This window comes from Carettochelys insculpta, chromosome 2 (assembly GCF_033958435.1).
Source record: "Carettochelys insculpta isolate YL-2023 chromosome 2, ASM3395843v1, whole genome shotgun sequence".
Lineage (NCBI taxonomy): Eukaryota > Metazoa > Chordata > Testudines > Carettochelyidae > Carettochelys > Carettochelys insculpta.
In genome coordinates, this window is record NC_134138.1 from 196,517,615 (window position 1) to 196,535,131 (window position 17,517).

Below are 17,517 nucleotides of genomic sequence, written 5' to 3' on the forward strand. Positions count from 1 at the left end.
TTTACACTAAAACCCTCCCTACCAATCATGCAGCGTAGGGCAGCCTTAACGTGGATACCAATGACATTGGGTGTGAGTGGTGTAAAAGTAATATTAATGTATTCAAGAATCAGGTCTATATGTTTAGTTTGTGGCAAAAATAATCCTCTGAGCTATTCTGAATTGGTGGCATGTGTGCCCTATTTATACCAGCATAACGGAAGGTAGGATTTGGACCTCCAATTTTATATTTATGACTCTAGTGAGGTTGTGGGCTGTATTTTCAAATTAGAGAAGTATCTATCTGTATACCACCTAATTGACACACACAAATGTGGGATGTACATGCATAAGAGCTACCTGTTTGCACATGCATGGTCAATAGGGACCCAGTTTGCATGTGCACGTCTGGTATTTACCCATGTATGTTAAATTCAGTTTAAAGTTAAATGAGCACCCTAATCTTATGGGAACTTAGAGACACTCATAACTCTGAAAATCTGACCCTGTAATTTTGAGATCTTGTAATGAGAACATACATAATATTTATTGTTCAGACAAAACACTAGGAAGTTTTGCTGTGCTTTATCCATCCTTGTAAAATATTAAGTCAGTGTTTTCTCCTTGCAGTATTCTGGTTTCCAGCAGTCAGCTGACAGGTGTTTCATTTGTGGCCATTTGATAATGGATATGGTAAGTGATGCTTGCCTCAGAAAGAAAACATTATTTGAGAATGATGTCTCTTGGTAGGGCAAAAGAAATTCATGTACAGTAAACCCTCGAGGTATGCGCAACCAAGTTTCACGTCCCAGGTTAACGCGACTGCCTCCCCTGGCAGGAGCGGGAAACCTCTCCTGTCAGGGGCGACAGCTGAGAGTCAGGTTGCCATCCCTGACAAGAGCAGCTTCTCCTTCCCCAGAATGGCAGGACAGCTGGGAACCAATTGGCAGCCTGGTTCCCATCTCCCCACCACTTGTGGGACCTTGGAAACTGACCAGCCATGTGTTGGTCAGTTTCCTGGCTCCTGCAAGCCCAGGGGAGCTGGGAACCAGGCTACCTCTACCCTGGACGTGTGTGATAATTTGTGTTACATGAGGGTTGCAGGAACACAACTGCTGGGTAGCTTGAGGGTTTACTGTATAGGATCACCTGATTTGATCTGTTAGTCTAGCTGTTTGTGTTTGTCTTGTGACAGTGGAAGAACCCTAATCCTCTGGTTTGTCATGGCCAGGAAGCAAAGCCAGAATCTGTTTGTTTGTTTTGCAGACATGTTTTTCAGTGTCTGTTCCAAATGAACTTTGCCTTGATGAGCAGGATATTTTAATAACATACTGACTTCTTGTGAACTCCTGTGGCCATTTCTGGATCCTGTCCTCATCCACTTCATGAGCCATGGCTGCCTGCAGCCCATTTTGCTGGGAGCAGTAGGGTGTTGATGGACTGAGACCTGGCCCATAGTATTTGCTCAGATACTGGCCCTCCCTTTGCTACGTTTGTCAGTCTGTTGCAGAAGAGTGGAAAGAGGTATTTTCTTTGCTCTCTATTTCCTGTCCTTAAGGCTATGGGGACACTGCATAACTAAACTTTTTGGACACGATTCAGAGGAAAAATCTGTCACTTTCTCCCATAGACATTTGTAATTTTGAATCTCTAAATCTAGCCTTGCCTACTCTTCATCCAGCTACATAATCCTAGTCTTTGGAATTTCTTGCTATTCGTAGGTCCCAGCTGCTCTTCCCTGGGCGATTTCTATCTGTGCTAAATCAGTCTTATAATGAAATTACTAAAACTGGACATAGTATTTCCAATGACGTTACCTGGCAACATTATCTGATGTTAATGTCATAAGTATATTATTTTCCTGAGCACTAAGAATGGGCTATACCTGGTCAGAACAATGGTCCATCTAGCCCAGTGTATTGTTTTGATGTAGGCTGGTGCCAGTTACTTCAGAGGGAGTGAACACAACAGAGCAATTTATTCAGTGATCCATCCCATTTCATCCAATCCCAGTGACAGGCAGACAGATATTTAGTGACATCCAAAGCACAGGGTTACGTGTGTGACCACTCAGCTAATAGCAGTTGATGGACCTATCCTCCACGAACTTACCTCATTCTTTTTTGAATGCATTTATACTTTTGGTCTTCAGAACATCGGAAATGATGTTCTCCAGGGTGACTCTGTATTGTGTGAAGAAGTACTTCCTTCTATTTTTTAAACCTGCTGCATATTGATTTCATTGGTGACCTCTGCATTTTGGGGTGCATGAAGGAGTAAATAACGTCCTTATTCATTTTCTCCACACCCATTATAATTTTATAGACTTGTATTTTATTCCCTCTTAGTCACCTTTTTTCTAAGAAGAATGGCCCTGGTCTCTCTAATCTTTCCTCATTTGGAAGCTGTTTCATACACCTGCTACTTTTTTTTTGCCCTTATCTGTACTTTTTCCAATTCCAAAATACCCTTTTTGAAATGAGGCAGCCAGAATTGCACTCAGTATTCCAGGTATTTTTTTATTGGCATTCTATGTTATGTCCCTTTCCTAATAGTGCTTGTCATTTTATTGGCTTTTTTGACTGCCTCTGCATATTGAGCAAGTATTTTGAGAGAACTATCCACAGTGATCCCAAGATCTTTCTTGAATAGTAGCAGATAATTTTAGATCTTGTCATTTTTGTGTGTATAATTGGGATTGTGTTTTACAATGTGCATTTCTTCGCATTTATCAGCACTGAATGTCACCTGCCCTTTAGTTGCCCATTTACCCACTTTTATGAGGTCCCTTTGTAACTCCTCATAGCCTGCTTTAGACTTAACTAGTTTAAGTAATTTTGTATCATCTGCAAAGCTTGCCACATTGGAATCTATCACTACTAACCACAATGTGTTGAACAGTACTGCTCACAGTACAGATTCTTGAGATGCTGTTTACCTCTCTCCCTGCTGAAAAGGTGACCATTTATTCCTACCCTGGGTTTCCTATCTTGTAACCAGTTACAGGCCCATGAAAGGACCTTCCTTCTTGTCACATGACTGCTTAACTGGCTTAGTGCTGGGGTAAGAGACCTTGTCAAAAGCTTTCTAAAATTCCAAGTATTCTGTTTCCCTTTTCCGCATGTTTGACGTTCTCCAAGAATTCTGATAGATTGGTGAGGATTTTCTGTTACTAAAGCCATTTTGTAACCTAGATTTCATCTATGCATTTAATAACTCTGTTTTTCCTCTAGTGTCAACCAATATGCCTCGCACTGAAATTAAGCTTGATGGTCTGTAATTGTCCCTGGAGTTCTCTTGTAAAAACTGGCATTACATTAACTATTCTCCAGTCATCTGGTACAAAGACTGATATGAGCAATAGGTTACATACCACAGGTGGTCGTTCTCCAGTTTTACATTCGAGTTCCTTCAGAGCTCGTGGTTGCATATCATCTGGCCCTGGTGCCTTACACTGTTTTTTCTATCAATTTATCCTACAATTACCTCTATTGACACCTGTCTGGAAAAGTTGTTCAAATTTGTCACCGAAAAAGAATGGTGTAGCTGTAGAATTTCCTTCACATTCACCTCAGTTTTCATTACAGAGAAGAGTTCATACAGCACCTCAACAAGAGACTTGTCTTCTTTGAGTGCTCCTTTAGCACCTCAGTTGTCCAGCTGCTCCACTGACAGTGAAGCAGGCTTCTTTTTCTAATGTGCTAAAACCATTTTTGTAGTTAATTTTTATGGTTTTGCTGGTAGTTTTTTTAATTCTTTTTTAGCCTGCTTAATTGTACTCTTACACTTGGCTTGTCAGAGTTCATGCTCCTCTATTTTCCTCTGCAGGAAATGATTTCCAGTTTTTAAAATACACCTCCTGCCCCATCATAAACACCACTTTTAGCCATGGTGGCATTTTATGATCTTTTTTTTTTGTTTTTCTTTTTAATGTGAATTACACACTTAATTTGAGCCTCTTTTATGGTGTTATTTTAAAATGTTTCTGTGCTGCTTACTGGCATTTCACTTTTGTGGCTACAGTAAACTCTTTCGTATCTGGCATTATATCATCTGGAACTCTCAAATAACCGGCATTTTAATCCTAAATAAATTTTAGTTACATTTTCCATAAGTACAGTATAGTGAAAAGTAAAATATAGCAAATACAATGTACAATACTACTGTTGTTGGTAAACAAAGTACTCTGCATAAATTTTTGTTTGTTTATTAATATCTAATCTTGTTTTTCTTTAGTGTTATGCATTGCTAGGTATACCTCTCTATTATCCAAAATATTTTAATATCAGGCAACCTCCCAGTCCCAGGGCTGTCAGATATGAAAGAGTTTACTGTAAATCTTTTAATTTCTGTTTTGTTAGCTTCCCCTTTTTTTGTGTGGTTCCCCTTTTTGAAGTTAAATGCTACTGTGGTGCCTTTCTTTGGCATTCCCCCTGCCCCATAAGATGTTAAATTTAATTACATTATGATTGCTGTTACTCAGTGGTTCAACTATATTCATCTCTTGGACCAGATTCTGTGCTCCATTTAAGATGAAATGAAGAATTGCTTCTCCCCTTGTGTGTTCCAGAACCAACTGCTCCTAAAAGCAGTCATTAATGGTGGCTAGAAAATTTCTCTCTACCTCCCACTCCGAGGTGATAGTTGAAATTCCCCATTGTTATTGGGGTTTATGTTTTTTGTAGCCTCTCTGATCTCCCTGAGAATTGCCCAATCACTGTCACCATTCTAGCCAGGTACTCAGTAGTATGCTCCTGTGCTGTATTCTCCTCTTTTAATGCCTGTTCACGAGCTCTCTTCTGTCTTTGGTTTATTGCAGATCCTGCAGGCTCTAGGGAAATCATACCATCCAGGCTGCTTCCGCTGTGTGATCTGTAACGAATGTCTGGATGGAGTGCCGTTTACTGTAGACACTGAGAACAAAATCTACTGTGTCAGAGATTACCACAAGTAAGAACAAAGTAAACTGCTAAATAATGGCTAGTTGAAAACACACTAATTCAACCTGCAAAATAATGTAGGTGTAGGGACTGGTGCAATGAGCATGGAACTGTGTGCTAGGAACTCCTGACCTCTTCCTTCATTTGGCCACTAAATCACTTAACACCATCTACAAAATGGATGTACTGTTCACCTCTCTCTCATGGGAATCATATAAGTCAGTGAGTTAATGTTTGTAAAGTGCTTTAAAGGACTCAGAACTAAATCCGCCCCAGAATAAACCAGTAAGTCTCCCTGAAGCCAATGGCAACTATACTCAGTTATGCCAAGGGCTGACTTTGGCTTGTAAGAGCAGAATCTGATTAGATTGTCATTGCTGAATGTGTGTGTGTGGTGGTGGTGGGTTTTGGATTTGGGTGGGAGGGGTGGGAGGGTGTTAGTATCCAGCTTTTGATACAACTAGGTAAATAAATTATGTATCATAAAAAGCTACTCACATGTAACTCATAATGTTCTGTCTAGGGAGATTAAAGTCCTACCTACAAGCATAATATGAGACCTACCAGTTGACAAGCACTCTGAGCAATCTGCTTCTTCTTTCCTCTAATGAGCCCAATAAACCGGCTCTCATGTGTTCCGTAGAGTTGTCTTACATTGTACTTGAGCCAAGGTTTTTGTTCCTCTTAGATTAAACTGTTATAAAGCAATGCGTACTCACTTGCCCTGGAAATAATTAGATTCACCAAAAATGCTACCCAAAGCTTGTTCCTGCCCTGCTACAATGAAATTGGGCCCCATATCTTTTAATATGACTGTGAATGGACTATCCGTGTGTCTGACTTTCACCATTCCCACTTCTACCTCTGAGTAATCACTTTTAGCTATTGCTACTTTTGTTATTTTCAGACAGATAGGCTGTGTCTACACTACCACCCTCTTTTGAAGGAAGGGTGGTAATTAGGGTGTTGGGAGTTTACTAATGAAGTGCTGCACTGCATACACAGCACTTCATTAAGCAAATTCTCCCCCCTCCCCCTCACAGCAACTTCAAAGTTTTAAATTTTGAGGGGTAAAGGGACTTGGAAGTTGCCCCAGCACTTTTAAGTACCGGCGGGTGAGCTGCGGCTAGACATGAGCCGGTACTGCGAAGTTTAAAACTTCAGAGTTTCTGTGGGGGCGGAATTTGCTTAATGAAGTGCTGCGTATGCAGCATAGCACTTCATTAGTAAACTCCCAACACCCCACTTACCATCCTCCCTTCGAAGGAGGGTGGTAGTGTAGACAAGTCTATAGTGTTGCATTATCTTATTCGTACTTCCCAGTTCTTTAAGTACTATTCATCGCTCTTTCAAGGATTTGTACCTGAAACTTACTCCTGAATTACTGAATAATCTGCAGTGAATAGCATGTGTCCATGAAAAGCTAAATCCTAGTCCTGACCATGACAATTGCAATACCCAGACCACCTTTACACAGAAGGCAGTTATCAGCTATAGAAGAGCTGGCAATCCACTAGTATATTGTACGTGATCCATTAAAAATGGCTTGTATGCTCTAGGGACTGAGACAACGCTGATCTGAAGATCTACAGCTGCCAGCTGGATATGGCTTCTTCTGGGAATAACTAGCCACATTTGCCACTCCTGAAAGCCTTTTTTCCAGTTTTGAAAAAACATGTCTAAGCACAGGTGCCCTGGGTTTCTAGAGGAAAACAGAAGCGTAAGAGTTGGCCTCAGAAATAGATTGTCAGAAGTATTTATTTCAAGATGGGAACTCCTCAGATCAAAGCAGTTTCTGTCAGGCACACCCCGGATATAACTCGCATAAATGACGTTTTTAATAGATCATGTGCAATATTCATCGATAAATTCCACAGTCCGGGTGCTCCATGACTCAGGTATATAAAGAACTTGTAGACTGGCCTTGGAGTGTACTGCTTCCTCAATAAGTTGTGTTTATTGCAGACTGTGTAGCTGTTTGAGCCAATATGAGGGATATATAGTGTTAGCCAAATTGTTTGAAAATGAACTTACGAACACATGGAATGAAAAGCTGTTTACACTGCTGTCCTTCCAGATAAAATCAAAAATGTACTGCAGATTACCTCTCAGTCAAAATGTACAAGCCTCTTTCCTACAGATGGTATATGTAACTTTAATTTCTCATTGCCCTTGCAGAGTTTTAGCTCCAAAATGTGCAGCATGTGGACATCCCATTCTGCCAAATGAGGTAAGATCTTTAAAAGCTTTCTGTTGCTTACAATTCTTACACTAATTAAGATCATACCATTTTTCCTGTGTACATGTAAGCCTCTGTCAGATGGAATGCTATTTGGGCTCAATAGAGCTGTACACTTTCCTCCAGCATGTGGCCTTCATGGCTAAACCTTGGCCCAAGGTTAAGGTGCAATGTTTGACTCCATTGGTTCCTTTGTATTATAGTTCAGTTTGCCACCGCTGGGTTAACCTGCTCTTTTCACCGTCTGTGAGATGTCACTGCTATTACTGGTGGTGTTCCCTGTAAGCTGTGCACTTGGGCAGCCACTCAGAAGAGATGCAGGTGCTACCTGGCTGATTAGTAGAAAGCCTACAGTGATCCATAGGTTGTGTTTCTTTTGATGCTGCACATCCACACATGCCTTGGTGCACATAACAAAATTTATTCTGGCCATCAGTGGAAAAAATTAGAGGGAACGCTGGTTACTGGTAGGTCAGGCTAACTAATACAAAATTTGCTGATTTTTGAAGTGTTCCATGTGTGAGAGTGTCCTCTACTAGATCAAGTTATTATTCATAATAATATTGTTAATTTAAGTCTTTTGGTAGAACTAGTTAAAAAGGCTGGCGCTTTCTCAGAAATACTCCGTGCTATATCCATTTGGGATTGACTTGCACAGCAGAAATCGGTCTCTTTAGTCTCTGATACCCATTTTTCCCCAGGATGCCTAGAGCAGATTGATGAAGCTTTGCTGAAAGCATATCTGCAGGTGTCAAACTTTATTTGAGGTTTTTCTACCAGTGGCCTACATGCATTTTTTCAATATCCATGTTGTTGCAGCAAGAAATTTACAGAACTCATGCCTCATTTCCTCCTTTAATCCCCTCTCCCACCTGTTTAATAAATCTTTTGCTTTAATACTTACAGGGGTCTGACGAAACAATTCGGGTTGTGTCCATGGACAAGGATTATCACGTGGAGTGTTATCACTGTGAGGTGGGTCGATAATTTTCCAAAGTCAATGTGAAAAAAATACTATTTTAAAAAGAAACAAAATATACAGGTATCCTGGAAACTCAGCAGATCAGCAACTACCAACCTCAAGTAGTTAAGTTCCTTCTGCAATTATCAACTGCTGGAAAATGATATGTCTAGGGACTAAGGTTTCCAAGGATATGTCCAAACTCTCCTGTGGTTTGTTACCTGAAAATTCATGTGTGGGAGATTTGGTTTTCCTTTTGCTTTTGACTTTGACAGGTTTGGCGCAGCTCTCCTAATGGGAGCATTCATTTGGACAGGACTCCAGGAGGATCAGTCGTGTTCTCTTCATGTTGTCTAGACTTCTGAGTATGTTTAGGTGACACAGTGGTCATCTGAATGCCTGTATCTCCATTGCTACTCCTAGTGATGAGGAATTGTACTAGTAATGCAACAGTAGGAGGCCCTGATTCATGTGACCAGCTTTACACTAGTCATTAGTATAACTCCATTGACTTAAATGGAGTAAGATGGTGAATCCAGCCTGGAGATTTTAAGAAAAAGACTAATCTGCTTAAGACATATAAGGACATAACTTACTGTAAGATCTAAGTAATAAAGAGAAACTAGTAAACCAGACAAACCTTGCTGTGCTGGCGCTTGAATTTTACAGATAGAGGCTTATGATGGAAGTTTTCTTGTCCATGATAAATCTAGGAACTAGGGGCTTGTTTTAAAAGAACTGTCAACATGTGCTCATGTCCTTATATGTGAACTGATCTCCCTTAAATACTGGTGTCTGAAACGAGTCAGTTCTTGCATCAGAAAGTGTGTACCTGTTTTAATAGCCGCTCTGGTCTCTTTGTAGGATTGTGGGATGGAACTCAATGATGAAGATGGACATCGCTGTTATCCACTAGATGAACATTTGCTTTGTCACTCCTGTCACCTGAAGCATATAGAGAAAGGCACAACGCCAACAGTTATGTATCAGCATCACTACTAGTCAGCACTGCTAATTCCCAGGAGCCTGTCAGAGGACTTGTTACAGTGCACATTTTCTCCCAGTTGATTTCCCATATGCATTTTCCACAATTGGTAGTTTACAGAGAGAGGATACATAGGTGTTGGCTAGATGCTTTTTCCAAGGTTTGTATGTATGTGAACTCCACTCATATCAAAAATACGTTTATTTGAACATATGTTTCCTAGGCTGGTTGATGTGTTTTCATGTGCCTTTCTGTGCTCTCAAGAGCTCTTTGCTTTTGCTTGGGAAGATTTTTATCAGTAGAAGCACAACCATCTATTACATCAGAGAGCTTGCATCATGCCATGTACAATCAACAAGTCACAGGCCTATCTGCCTGCCTGCTGGGAACATTTCTTCCATCTGCTAAGTGGTTTCTGACAAGCACATTTTATCAAATCCCCCTGAGGATATCAACTTTTAAATACCGATTCTTAGAATCTTTTTAATTCTTGAGAAAAAGAGCTCAGTGCACAAACACACATTCGAACCTTTCAGTTCGTTCCGAGAGCTCCGATGCTGCCGTGACCGTGAAATGGGTGCGATGCAAGACAGCGGTCTGAGCACAGACAGACCAGGCATCTCCCTTGGCTGCTGAATGCCTGCTTTTTTTATTTTTTTAAACTGGAGCAGGAGCTAGAAAACCCTCTTGGAAAATATGGACCTGTGCTGCTGTCTGTGCATTAGTCTGCAACTCTAGGTCAGTTTGTGTAAAGTCTGAGCAGCAAATTACATTTGAAAAAAACCTGGATGCAGAAAATATATACACGAGGGCAATCTATCCACCCCTCTCTCTTGCACAGGTCACTTTAGAAAAGTGGTCTGTGCACAGCCACTTCCTAAGCCATTTTGTCCCTAGAGCTCAGACATCAGCAGTGCTGTGAAAAAGACTTAAGTCAGGAGGGCTCAATACTCAGTTCCGCAGTGGTTATCCAGCTCATGCCTGTTTCATAATAGTGCTTGTTTGGAATTCTGGGCACAGCTTCAAGAGGCTTTGTTTGCACAGATTTAGAGTCTAACTCTGCAACTCTCACTTGTGAGTAAGCCCATTGACACTCATGGATTTGCTCACATGAATGATTACTCATGAAAGCAGGGGTGGGGTTGCAGGATTAGAGAGGCCTATATTTTGTTCTTTATAGAAAGAAAATGTGGGAGATGTTTTTTCCTTTTTAAACACCTGTTCCTTTTAATCAGAGAAAATGCCTCTTGGGTGCACAGCCGTGTGTGGTGTTAAATATGCGATCGGTATTACTCACACTATACATACCGTGCATACTAAAGCTTTGCAGAAACTGATGTACAGGTACCCAAAAAAAAAAAATGAACCATTTAGTGTCTATTAACTGACCTTCCCAAGGTATCCAAAGCATGTGGAAAACTAATTAACTAAATCCTTTTGCATCAGTGCTAAGATATTTATTCAACTTTGACAGTATGGGATAGAATTTCCTCCAAGAACCACCACCAAATAATGACAAAATTAGCTAATTAGTGGTAACTACATTCCAGCAATGAGCCTGAGCAAAGCAGCCTACACACTTCAACCAATCATCTCCCCCCATTACCACCTTTCTGTCACTAGCAAATTATTTGAAGTTAAAAATATAGGGCTGGATTCTGCCACTCTAACTCACATTGAATAGTATTTTACTCCAAGAATAGTCCCACTGAAATGAATGAAGGAATAAGGTATTACTCAGCTAAGGGGGTCAGAATCTGTCTCACACCTGATATTCTAATACACTTTGAACCTCTGTAATTCAGAACTCTCTCATCTGGCAACATCCATAATCCAGTATGATTTTAGTTAGCCAGATGACCACTTATCGTAAGTGTGGCCAAGTTTCCTGTGGTCCCACAAAGTTTGTTTACAACCGCAAGACCCAGCTCTCAGTGTTCTGTTCTGTTATTTAGCTGTAATTTACCCCAAATGTCTTCTAAGAGCCCAAAAAGCAGTGGAAGTGTTGGTAATGTGTTAGACAGTATTGACCTCCTGTGGTCCAGCAAATTCTTGGTTCGCTCTGGTCAGGTCCTGATGATGCTGGACGAGAGAGGTTCAATCTGTACATGTATTTCTTTCACTCCTGCCCCTTCCATTTTTTTCCCCTTAGTTTAAAGCTGAGAGGACCCAGTACTGAAAGGTGATAAGCACTTTCTACAGGTTGTTCAGGATGTTCAACTCCACTTTGCAGAATTGGGCCGAGCTGATTTTTTTTTCCCCCAGCAAATGTCACATTTGGGGCATTTCATCCCACAAAGCTGTAGCTCTGAGCATCCTAGCCAAAGTCACCCTCTGTTTCCTGTGCTAACGGTAACTTCCCGGTGCAGCAGGGAAACTGTGTTGAGGACAGCTCAGGCTCTTTCTGAGCTATTAATAATGCCATTTCCTGTTTCTTCTAGTAGAGGATGCAAGAAAGCTGTGCAGACTGCCTAGAGACCACGTGACAAGCAACTTTCACATCTCCCCATTCTCCTTTCATTCCCCCACCTTATGCACACACTCCCGCTAAGATGTCTAGAATAGTGGAGAAAACTTTTGCTGTGTGTTTAATACTTTAAATATTAATCCGCATTAACAGCTTACTGCATCCCCTCATTTACCACCGTGTGAGTAGAAATAAACAACCCAAAAACATCCACTTTTTATGCTGAGGTCGTTCAACCACACGCAGGTTTCAGCAGTTGCAGAAGCAAACCAAGTGAATGGGGAAGGGAGTTGGTTCAACATCTGCAGGGGAGAACTACCCCAACGATGCAGTTAGGGATGGCCTCGGTTTGTCCTCACTGGCTCTGAATTTTGATTTTGGCCCAGTGCTTGGTCACATCAACAAATCCCCAGCAAAGAACAGCAGGCTGATATTTATGACCCCTCTATTAGATGTATGCCTCCGCATGTACTTCATTGTGACTACTGCCCTTTGGGATGCTCATCCTGTAATAGGGTAGGCGAGCAAATCATATAACCAAGACCAGAAAGAATGGTTGGTTAGGATTACAAGTGGGATATTCCCCAAGATTTTCAGCCTCCAGAAGGGGGAGGGAGGATTATTATTAGGGACTGATAGTCATTACATTAGGATTGAGAAGCATTTCTATGATAGCATCCATGACACCGAGACATGATGGGGAGTTTTACGACTGATCTCAGCAGGAACAGAATCTGCTACAAAATATATGAGAACTAGCACTAGGGGTTCGATATGCAGCTGTTGAATAGCAGAGAGTTGCAGGCTGATGAGCAAATGAAGCAGTGTAGCTATCTGCAAGTAGTCTGAGTCAGATGTAATAACCCACAAGGGCCAGATGCTGCCATGTGCTGAGCCCTCTTGACTCGATTTACTTTAATGGAAGTTTAGGCTGTTCAGCTCTGCACAAGATCCAGGTCTGTTGTGCTTGCAGCTACACCCAACAATTGCAAGCTAAGATTGTGCCAGGGTCCTTGGGCAGGAAGCAGTATAAAATTGGCAACCAGTGTACACCTCTGCCTATTTCTTGTAAGCTAAAGCATTCTGAGTGTACAATACATGAATAACATTCCTCAGGATAAGGCATAAAAGGCAGATGTTGCAGTTCTGCTCTATTTTCAAGAGGTCATCAATCCCCTGGCTAAATTTTGTATTTATTTTCAGAGAGCACTGGTATGCACACAGTTTTGGTCATTATTTGGGGGAGAGCTGAAAATGCGAACAAGCACTGGAGTTTCTTAAACAAAACAGACTCTTGAGTCATTTAGGGCAACATCTGAGTGCAGAATAGAGATGGATAGCATTAATATGGGTAGCAGTAGGATCCAGAGTAAAAGACAATCTTGCAAGAACTCCAGTTGTTACTAATTTAGAAATATGCCCATAGAAAACTAGTCAGCTCAAGGACAGGACAGCTTACTGATCAATGGATAGTGGCTTTGAGCTTCTTGGGTTAAATTGTCACCTGCTGCTCTCTATCAGAGAGAGGGTAGGGGAATGAGAGAATAGAAAAATTATTCTGTGGAAAGCCTTTCTTGGCCTGTCATTCTGCTGTGAGTTATGCTGGAGACAGTTTCTCTGAACTGATGGAAAATTCAGCTTCCAGGTCCACCTGGGGTCTTGTTTCCCACATGACCAATCCCAGAGCCCTCCCTGTGGTGCTACTTTCATTTTTAAAGCGCTATAGATTAAGAGGGGGGGATGAACTCTTTTCTCCTGGCATGTTTACAGGTGGCTAGGCGGCAGCATTAAGCGATTGGGAATGGAGTGCATATATGTCTGGTTTGATGCAAAAGTGTACGGAAATGCATTGCTCACTGGCCTCTTTTAACTTGTGCACTTTGATCTTTGTCAGCTTGAGTGAATTTAAAACACTTTTTGTTCCTGTTATTTGGAAGAGGGTATTTACTGGTTTGCTGGATGTTTTCCTCTCTGAGTTTATTTGCTGAGGTCCTCTTCCCTTCTGAATGGAGGAGACCCAGCAGATTTTTTCAGCAGGTGTGAGGGTGGAGGGGGTATAGTCAGCTGCTTTTGCAGTGTAGTATCATCCTCCCGCCCCTGGAACCCCAGGGAATTCTCTCCATGGGCACGCTGCAGGTTTGGGAGAGATGGTGGTGGCTATACCCGAGGTGGGCAATAAAAAAGCTGCAGCCCAGAAAGGTTAATCCCTGTTGGGATGCCAACACTGTATCTACCTGTGCTTCTACAGCTGTCTGGCGATAGCAGCTCTGGTTGGCTGCCAGTCACTGTTTGTGGCCAAAAAAAGTGCCACGCAGTGGGACGCTGCTTCCCACCACAAGCAGCGATCCACGGCCAAAGAAAGATGCAATGAACCAATAGCTTTAGAGCCTCTGGTAAATACAGAGATGGAGACCTGCCAGGGACTAGCCGTGGTAGACCAGCTCTGGCCTGCCCAGGGCAAGAACCTGTCCTCTCAGCGTTCTTCCCTTCCCAGGCTGTGGAGATCTGAAACTGAGCTGATGCTGCTAGCACTGGCCCTATCCCTGCACCTGTCTGCCAGGCAGTTATGCAGGCCAGGGAGCCTGAAAGCTATCCTATCAGGAGAGAGAGGAGCAGGACCTTTGAGGAAGTGAGGATTTCCTTCCTCGGGCACCCTAGAGATCTGTGAGATGAGAGGCCCCACTTCCTGCCCTCCAACACCTCCCTCCAGGGAACAACGCTGGGCAAGGCTGAGCCTGCAAGCTGCTGAGCAGCCTACCTGCCACTGACTTCACTGGGAATTGAGGACACTCAGCAGTTTGCAAAGGAGAGGCTTCTGCAAGGTCAGGCACACTTTCCTGGGCCACCTGTACCTTTTATGTTGGTCATTTTGGCAGGAGACTGAGTAGGTCTTAAGCAGTATAAAGTTGCCTCTGTGGAAAGGTGGAGCAAGATGAAGCTATCAGAAGTGCAACAAATTCTGGTTTAAATTGCCTGGCTGACAAACATCATCTCTCTGCTGAGAATGTGGCTGTGCAGTCCTTTGTTACATGAGCTCTTGAAAACAGTATGAGTTGAAAGCAGCACCGTGCTCTGAACGATTAGTCTACTCATTTACCTGTGCCAGCAGCATAAGTCCTTTCATTTGCTTTTAGGGTAAAGGATGTTTTGAAATCTCCATATTGCATATGATTATTCACCACAGCCAAATAGTTGTTTAAAATTAAAAAAGAATGTAGGGTGTGCTTTCACAAACCTAAGGGGAACAGATTTTTAACTCAACTCATACTTTTAAACCCATACATAAAAAACTGTGTGTGTGTGTTGAATAGTAACAAAGAGGAAGCCGTGCTAGTCTATACACTATCAAAACAAAAAGCAGTCAAGTAGCACTTTAAAGACTAGCAAAATGGTTTATTAGGTGAGCTTTCATGGGACAGAAGAAGTCTGAAGAAGTGGGTCTGTCCCACGAAAGCTCACCTAATAAACCATTTTGCTAGTCTTTAAAGTGCTACTTGACTGCTTTGTGTGGGTGTGTGGGTGTTAAATGGCACGAAAAGTTGTTTGGGTCAAGAAGATTCACAAAACTTCAGTAGCTATTACAGAAAGCAAAGAGGGACCCATCCTGTACTATGGAAGGCAAGTGGAGATTTGTCATTTCAGTGGGAGCAGAATTGGATCCCTGTTCAGAGAACAGTTACACTTTCTACCGTTTTTCAATTTATAATTTAACTTTGTTGGCCTGATTCTGCAAATACTTTGAACATAGAACTGCTGCTTGGCAAGAGTTCTGATTGTGAGTGGGCTACCAGTCTGATCTTGTTGCTAAGAAATCTCTCTAGCCTGTGAAAGGTTCTGCTTGCATTTAACTTTAGGTACGTGAGTGGTCTTCTTGAAGTTAGTGGACCTACTCACATGCCTTCAAGTAAAGTATGGGTGTGGAAGTCTTTGCGGGATCTGAGCCAAAATGATTTAATGTATACATGATGCAGGCAGGGGAATAAATGATGTAAAATTGGTTTAAAATGGTAATTTAAATATCCTGGGGTTGCTGTTATTTAGAGGGTGGGCGCATTTTTTTTTTAAAGGCATGTCAAAAATGCCCTGGTTTGGGGTGAGACCACAGTGTGCTTGTGGTCAGGGACAAACAAAGGTCTTTGTGGGGGATGACTGTTTTATCATCGTATTACCACAACATTAGTTAACAAATGTTTTGAGTTATTTTCTTCATTGTATAGTGTAGGCACAGACCCCAAAAGCAAAACACTGCTGTGTATTCTCCTTCTCTCTTTGTGTATGTCTGTGGAGCCATAATGGGGTTGTGCTGTGTGTAATAGAACTGCCAGGTATGTGATGTCACTGAGGTGATTGCAAGTATCTCTTGGGTTTCTGGGCAAGCTTTTATGGGTGAATGTGGGATTCATTGGTCCTTGCTTATACCTGGCTGTGTGATTATGTAACACTGCTGAAGCCATTACAAGAGGAATGGATTGAGTCAACAGCCCCCCCGTCCTAAAAGATGGCCTGAGCATCTGAATGGGGCCGTGTGAGTCAGAAGACTTTTTCTTACTCCATCATGTGGCATGTTCACTTCCTATTGCACTAGCTGTGTCACAGGTCTAAAGCTAAGAGAGGCAGACGTAGCAGTCTGCTTCCTCTGGTGGGCATTTGAAAACTCCTACCTTCTGAGAGAGCCACTTAGGCTTGGTCTACTCTGGACAGGTAAGTTGACTGAAAGATACGCAATTCTAGCTATGGCAATTGCATAGCTAGGATCAACTTGTCTGCAATTGACATACCTGGCTGTCCACACAAAGGGAGGTCAGCCAGAGAGTTTCTCCCTTTTATCTCTCTTGCTCATGATATGGAGGACGATGGGGGTCGACCACTGATCCCAGATAGTTTGAGTTTGCACCCCTCTATCAGGCACGTGAAATTGACGTGCAGAAGATTGACCCTGACTGGGTTGATCTTCCCAGAAGCATAGACATACCCTGAGCAGGTTCCCAGGGACATAAACTGACTGAGGAGTAAATTCAGGCCTCTCTCTAACACTATAATTCTGGAGCCCACTCAAAGGCAAATAGATGATTATGCAGCAGAGTGGAGCACCTGCCATCTTGAGGAGAGAAGTTGGGCACAATTTCTGCCCTTTGTGAAAATGTAACACATCTAGTGCAATCAGACGGTAGTTACCTTGGAGAGACTGAGTCCCATATACCTCTAGTGCTTGATGCAAAAAGGAGTGAATAACTTGTTTCCAGAACTATTTTTGTGCCCTTACTAATAAGGACCCTTGTTCTCGGTGCAGCTGGTCTGCAGTGTACACCCACACTTTAACTCAGGCAAACATGGGAATTACATGGCTTTCTACTCTAGACAGTAAAATTCAGAACCCAGGTGGCAATACTGAATGGTACTAATTTTTGTTGCCTTAAAACTCAAATCCAGAAGAGAGTTATTTAGCCCTGCTGTTGGTGTAACTAACTTTGGCTACATGTGAATAAAGTTTTTTTTCTTCTATGCTGTTAAATATTTATAATGAAGGCCTGTAGTGATGGTAAGCCTTGTGGCCTGCTGTGATTTCAGTGATTAAAAATATAACATAACTCTGAATCTGAATTCGTGTCTAACATGATTATATTGCTTTAGTCAGGTCAGAAATCGAGGGGGAACAATTTATACTGTAAACGTGTGGGGATAGGGTCACTTGGATCTGTAATAAAAATAAATATTTGATTAAACAAGTTTTATCTACAGGTCTTTCTACTTCAGTGTGCACTGAGTCCACTTGCAATTCATCCCCCATCCTCCCTCAATATCAACACTGAAACCTCAGTCCATCGTGTTTGTACCCTGTGTGCTCTGTCACTGGAGCAGCTTTTCATGGGAATGTATTGTTCTAAGGCATGGTTTCCCAAACATTTCCCTCACCTGAAGAAAGATCCGACCTTTGCTTCTGGCTCT

General features: G+C 42.0%; 1 protein-coding gene across 1 annotated transcript in view; it reads left to right on the top strand.

Moving 5' to 3' along the window:
* Positions 1 to 17,292, top strand: part of LIMD1 (LIM domain containing 1) — a 67,697-nt gene extending 50,405 nt beyond the window's left edge. Inside the window, exons 4-8 of the mRNA XM_074988251.1 lie at positions 610 to 672; positions 4,799 to 4,929; positions 7,098 to 7,149; positions 8,065 to 8,133; positions 8,984 to 17,292. Of these exons, the coding sequence (XP_074844352.1) occupies positions 610 to 672; positions 4,799 to 4,929; positions 7,098 to 7,149; positions 8,065 to 8,133; positions 8,984 to 9,121 (453 nt within the window). The 3' untranslated portion in view covers positions 9,122 to 17,292. The remainder of the gene's footprint in view (positions 1 to 609; positions 673 to 4,798; positions 4,930 to 7,097; positions 7,150 to 8,064; positions 8,134 to 8,983) is intronic.
* The last annotated feature ends 225 nt before the right edge of the window (positions 17,293 to 17,517 follow it).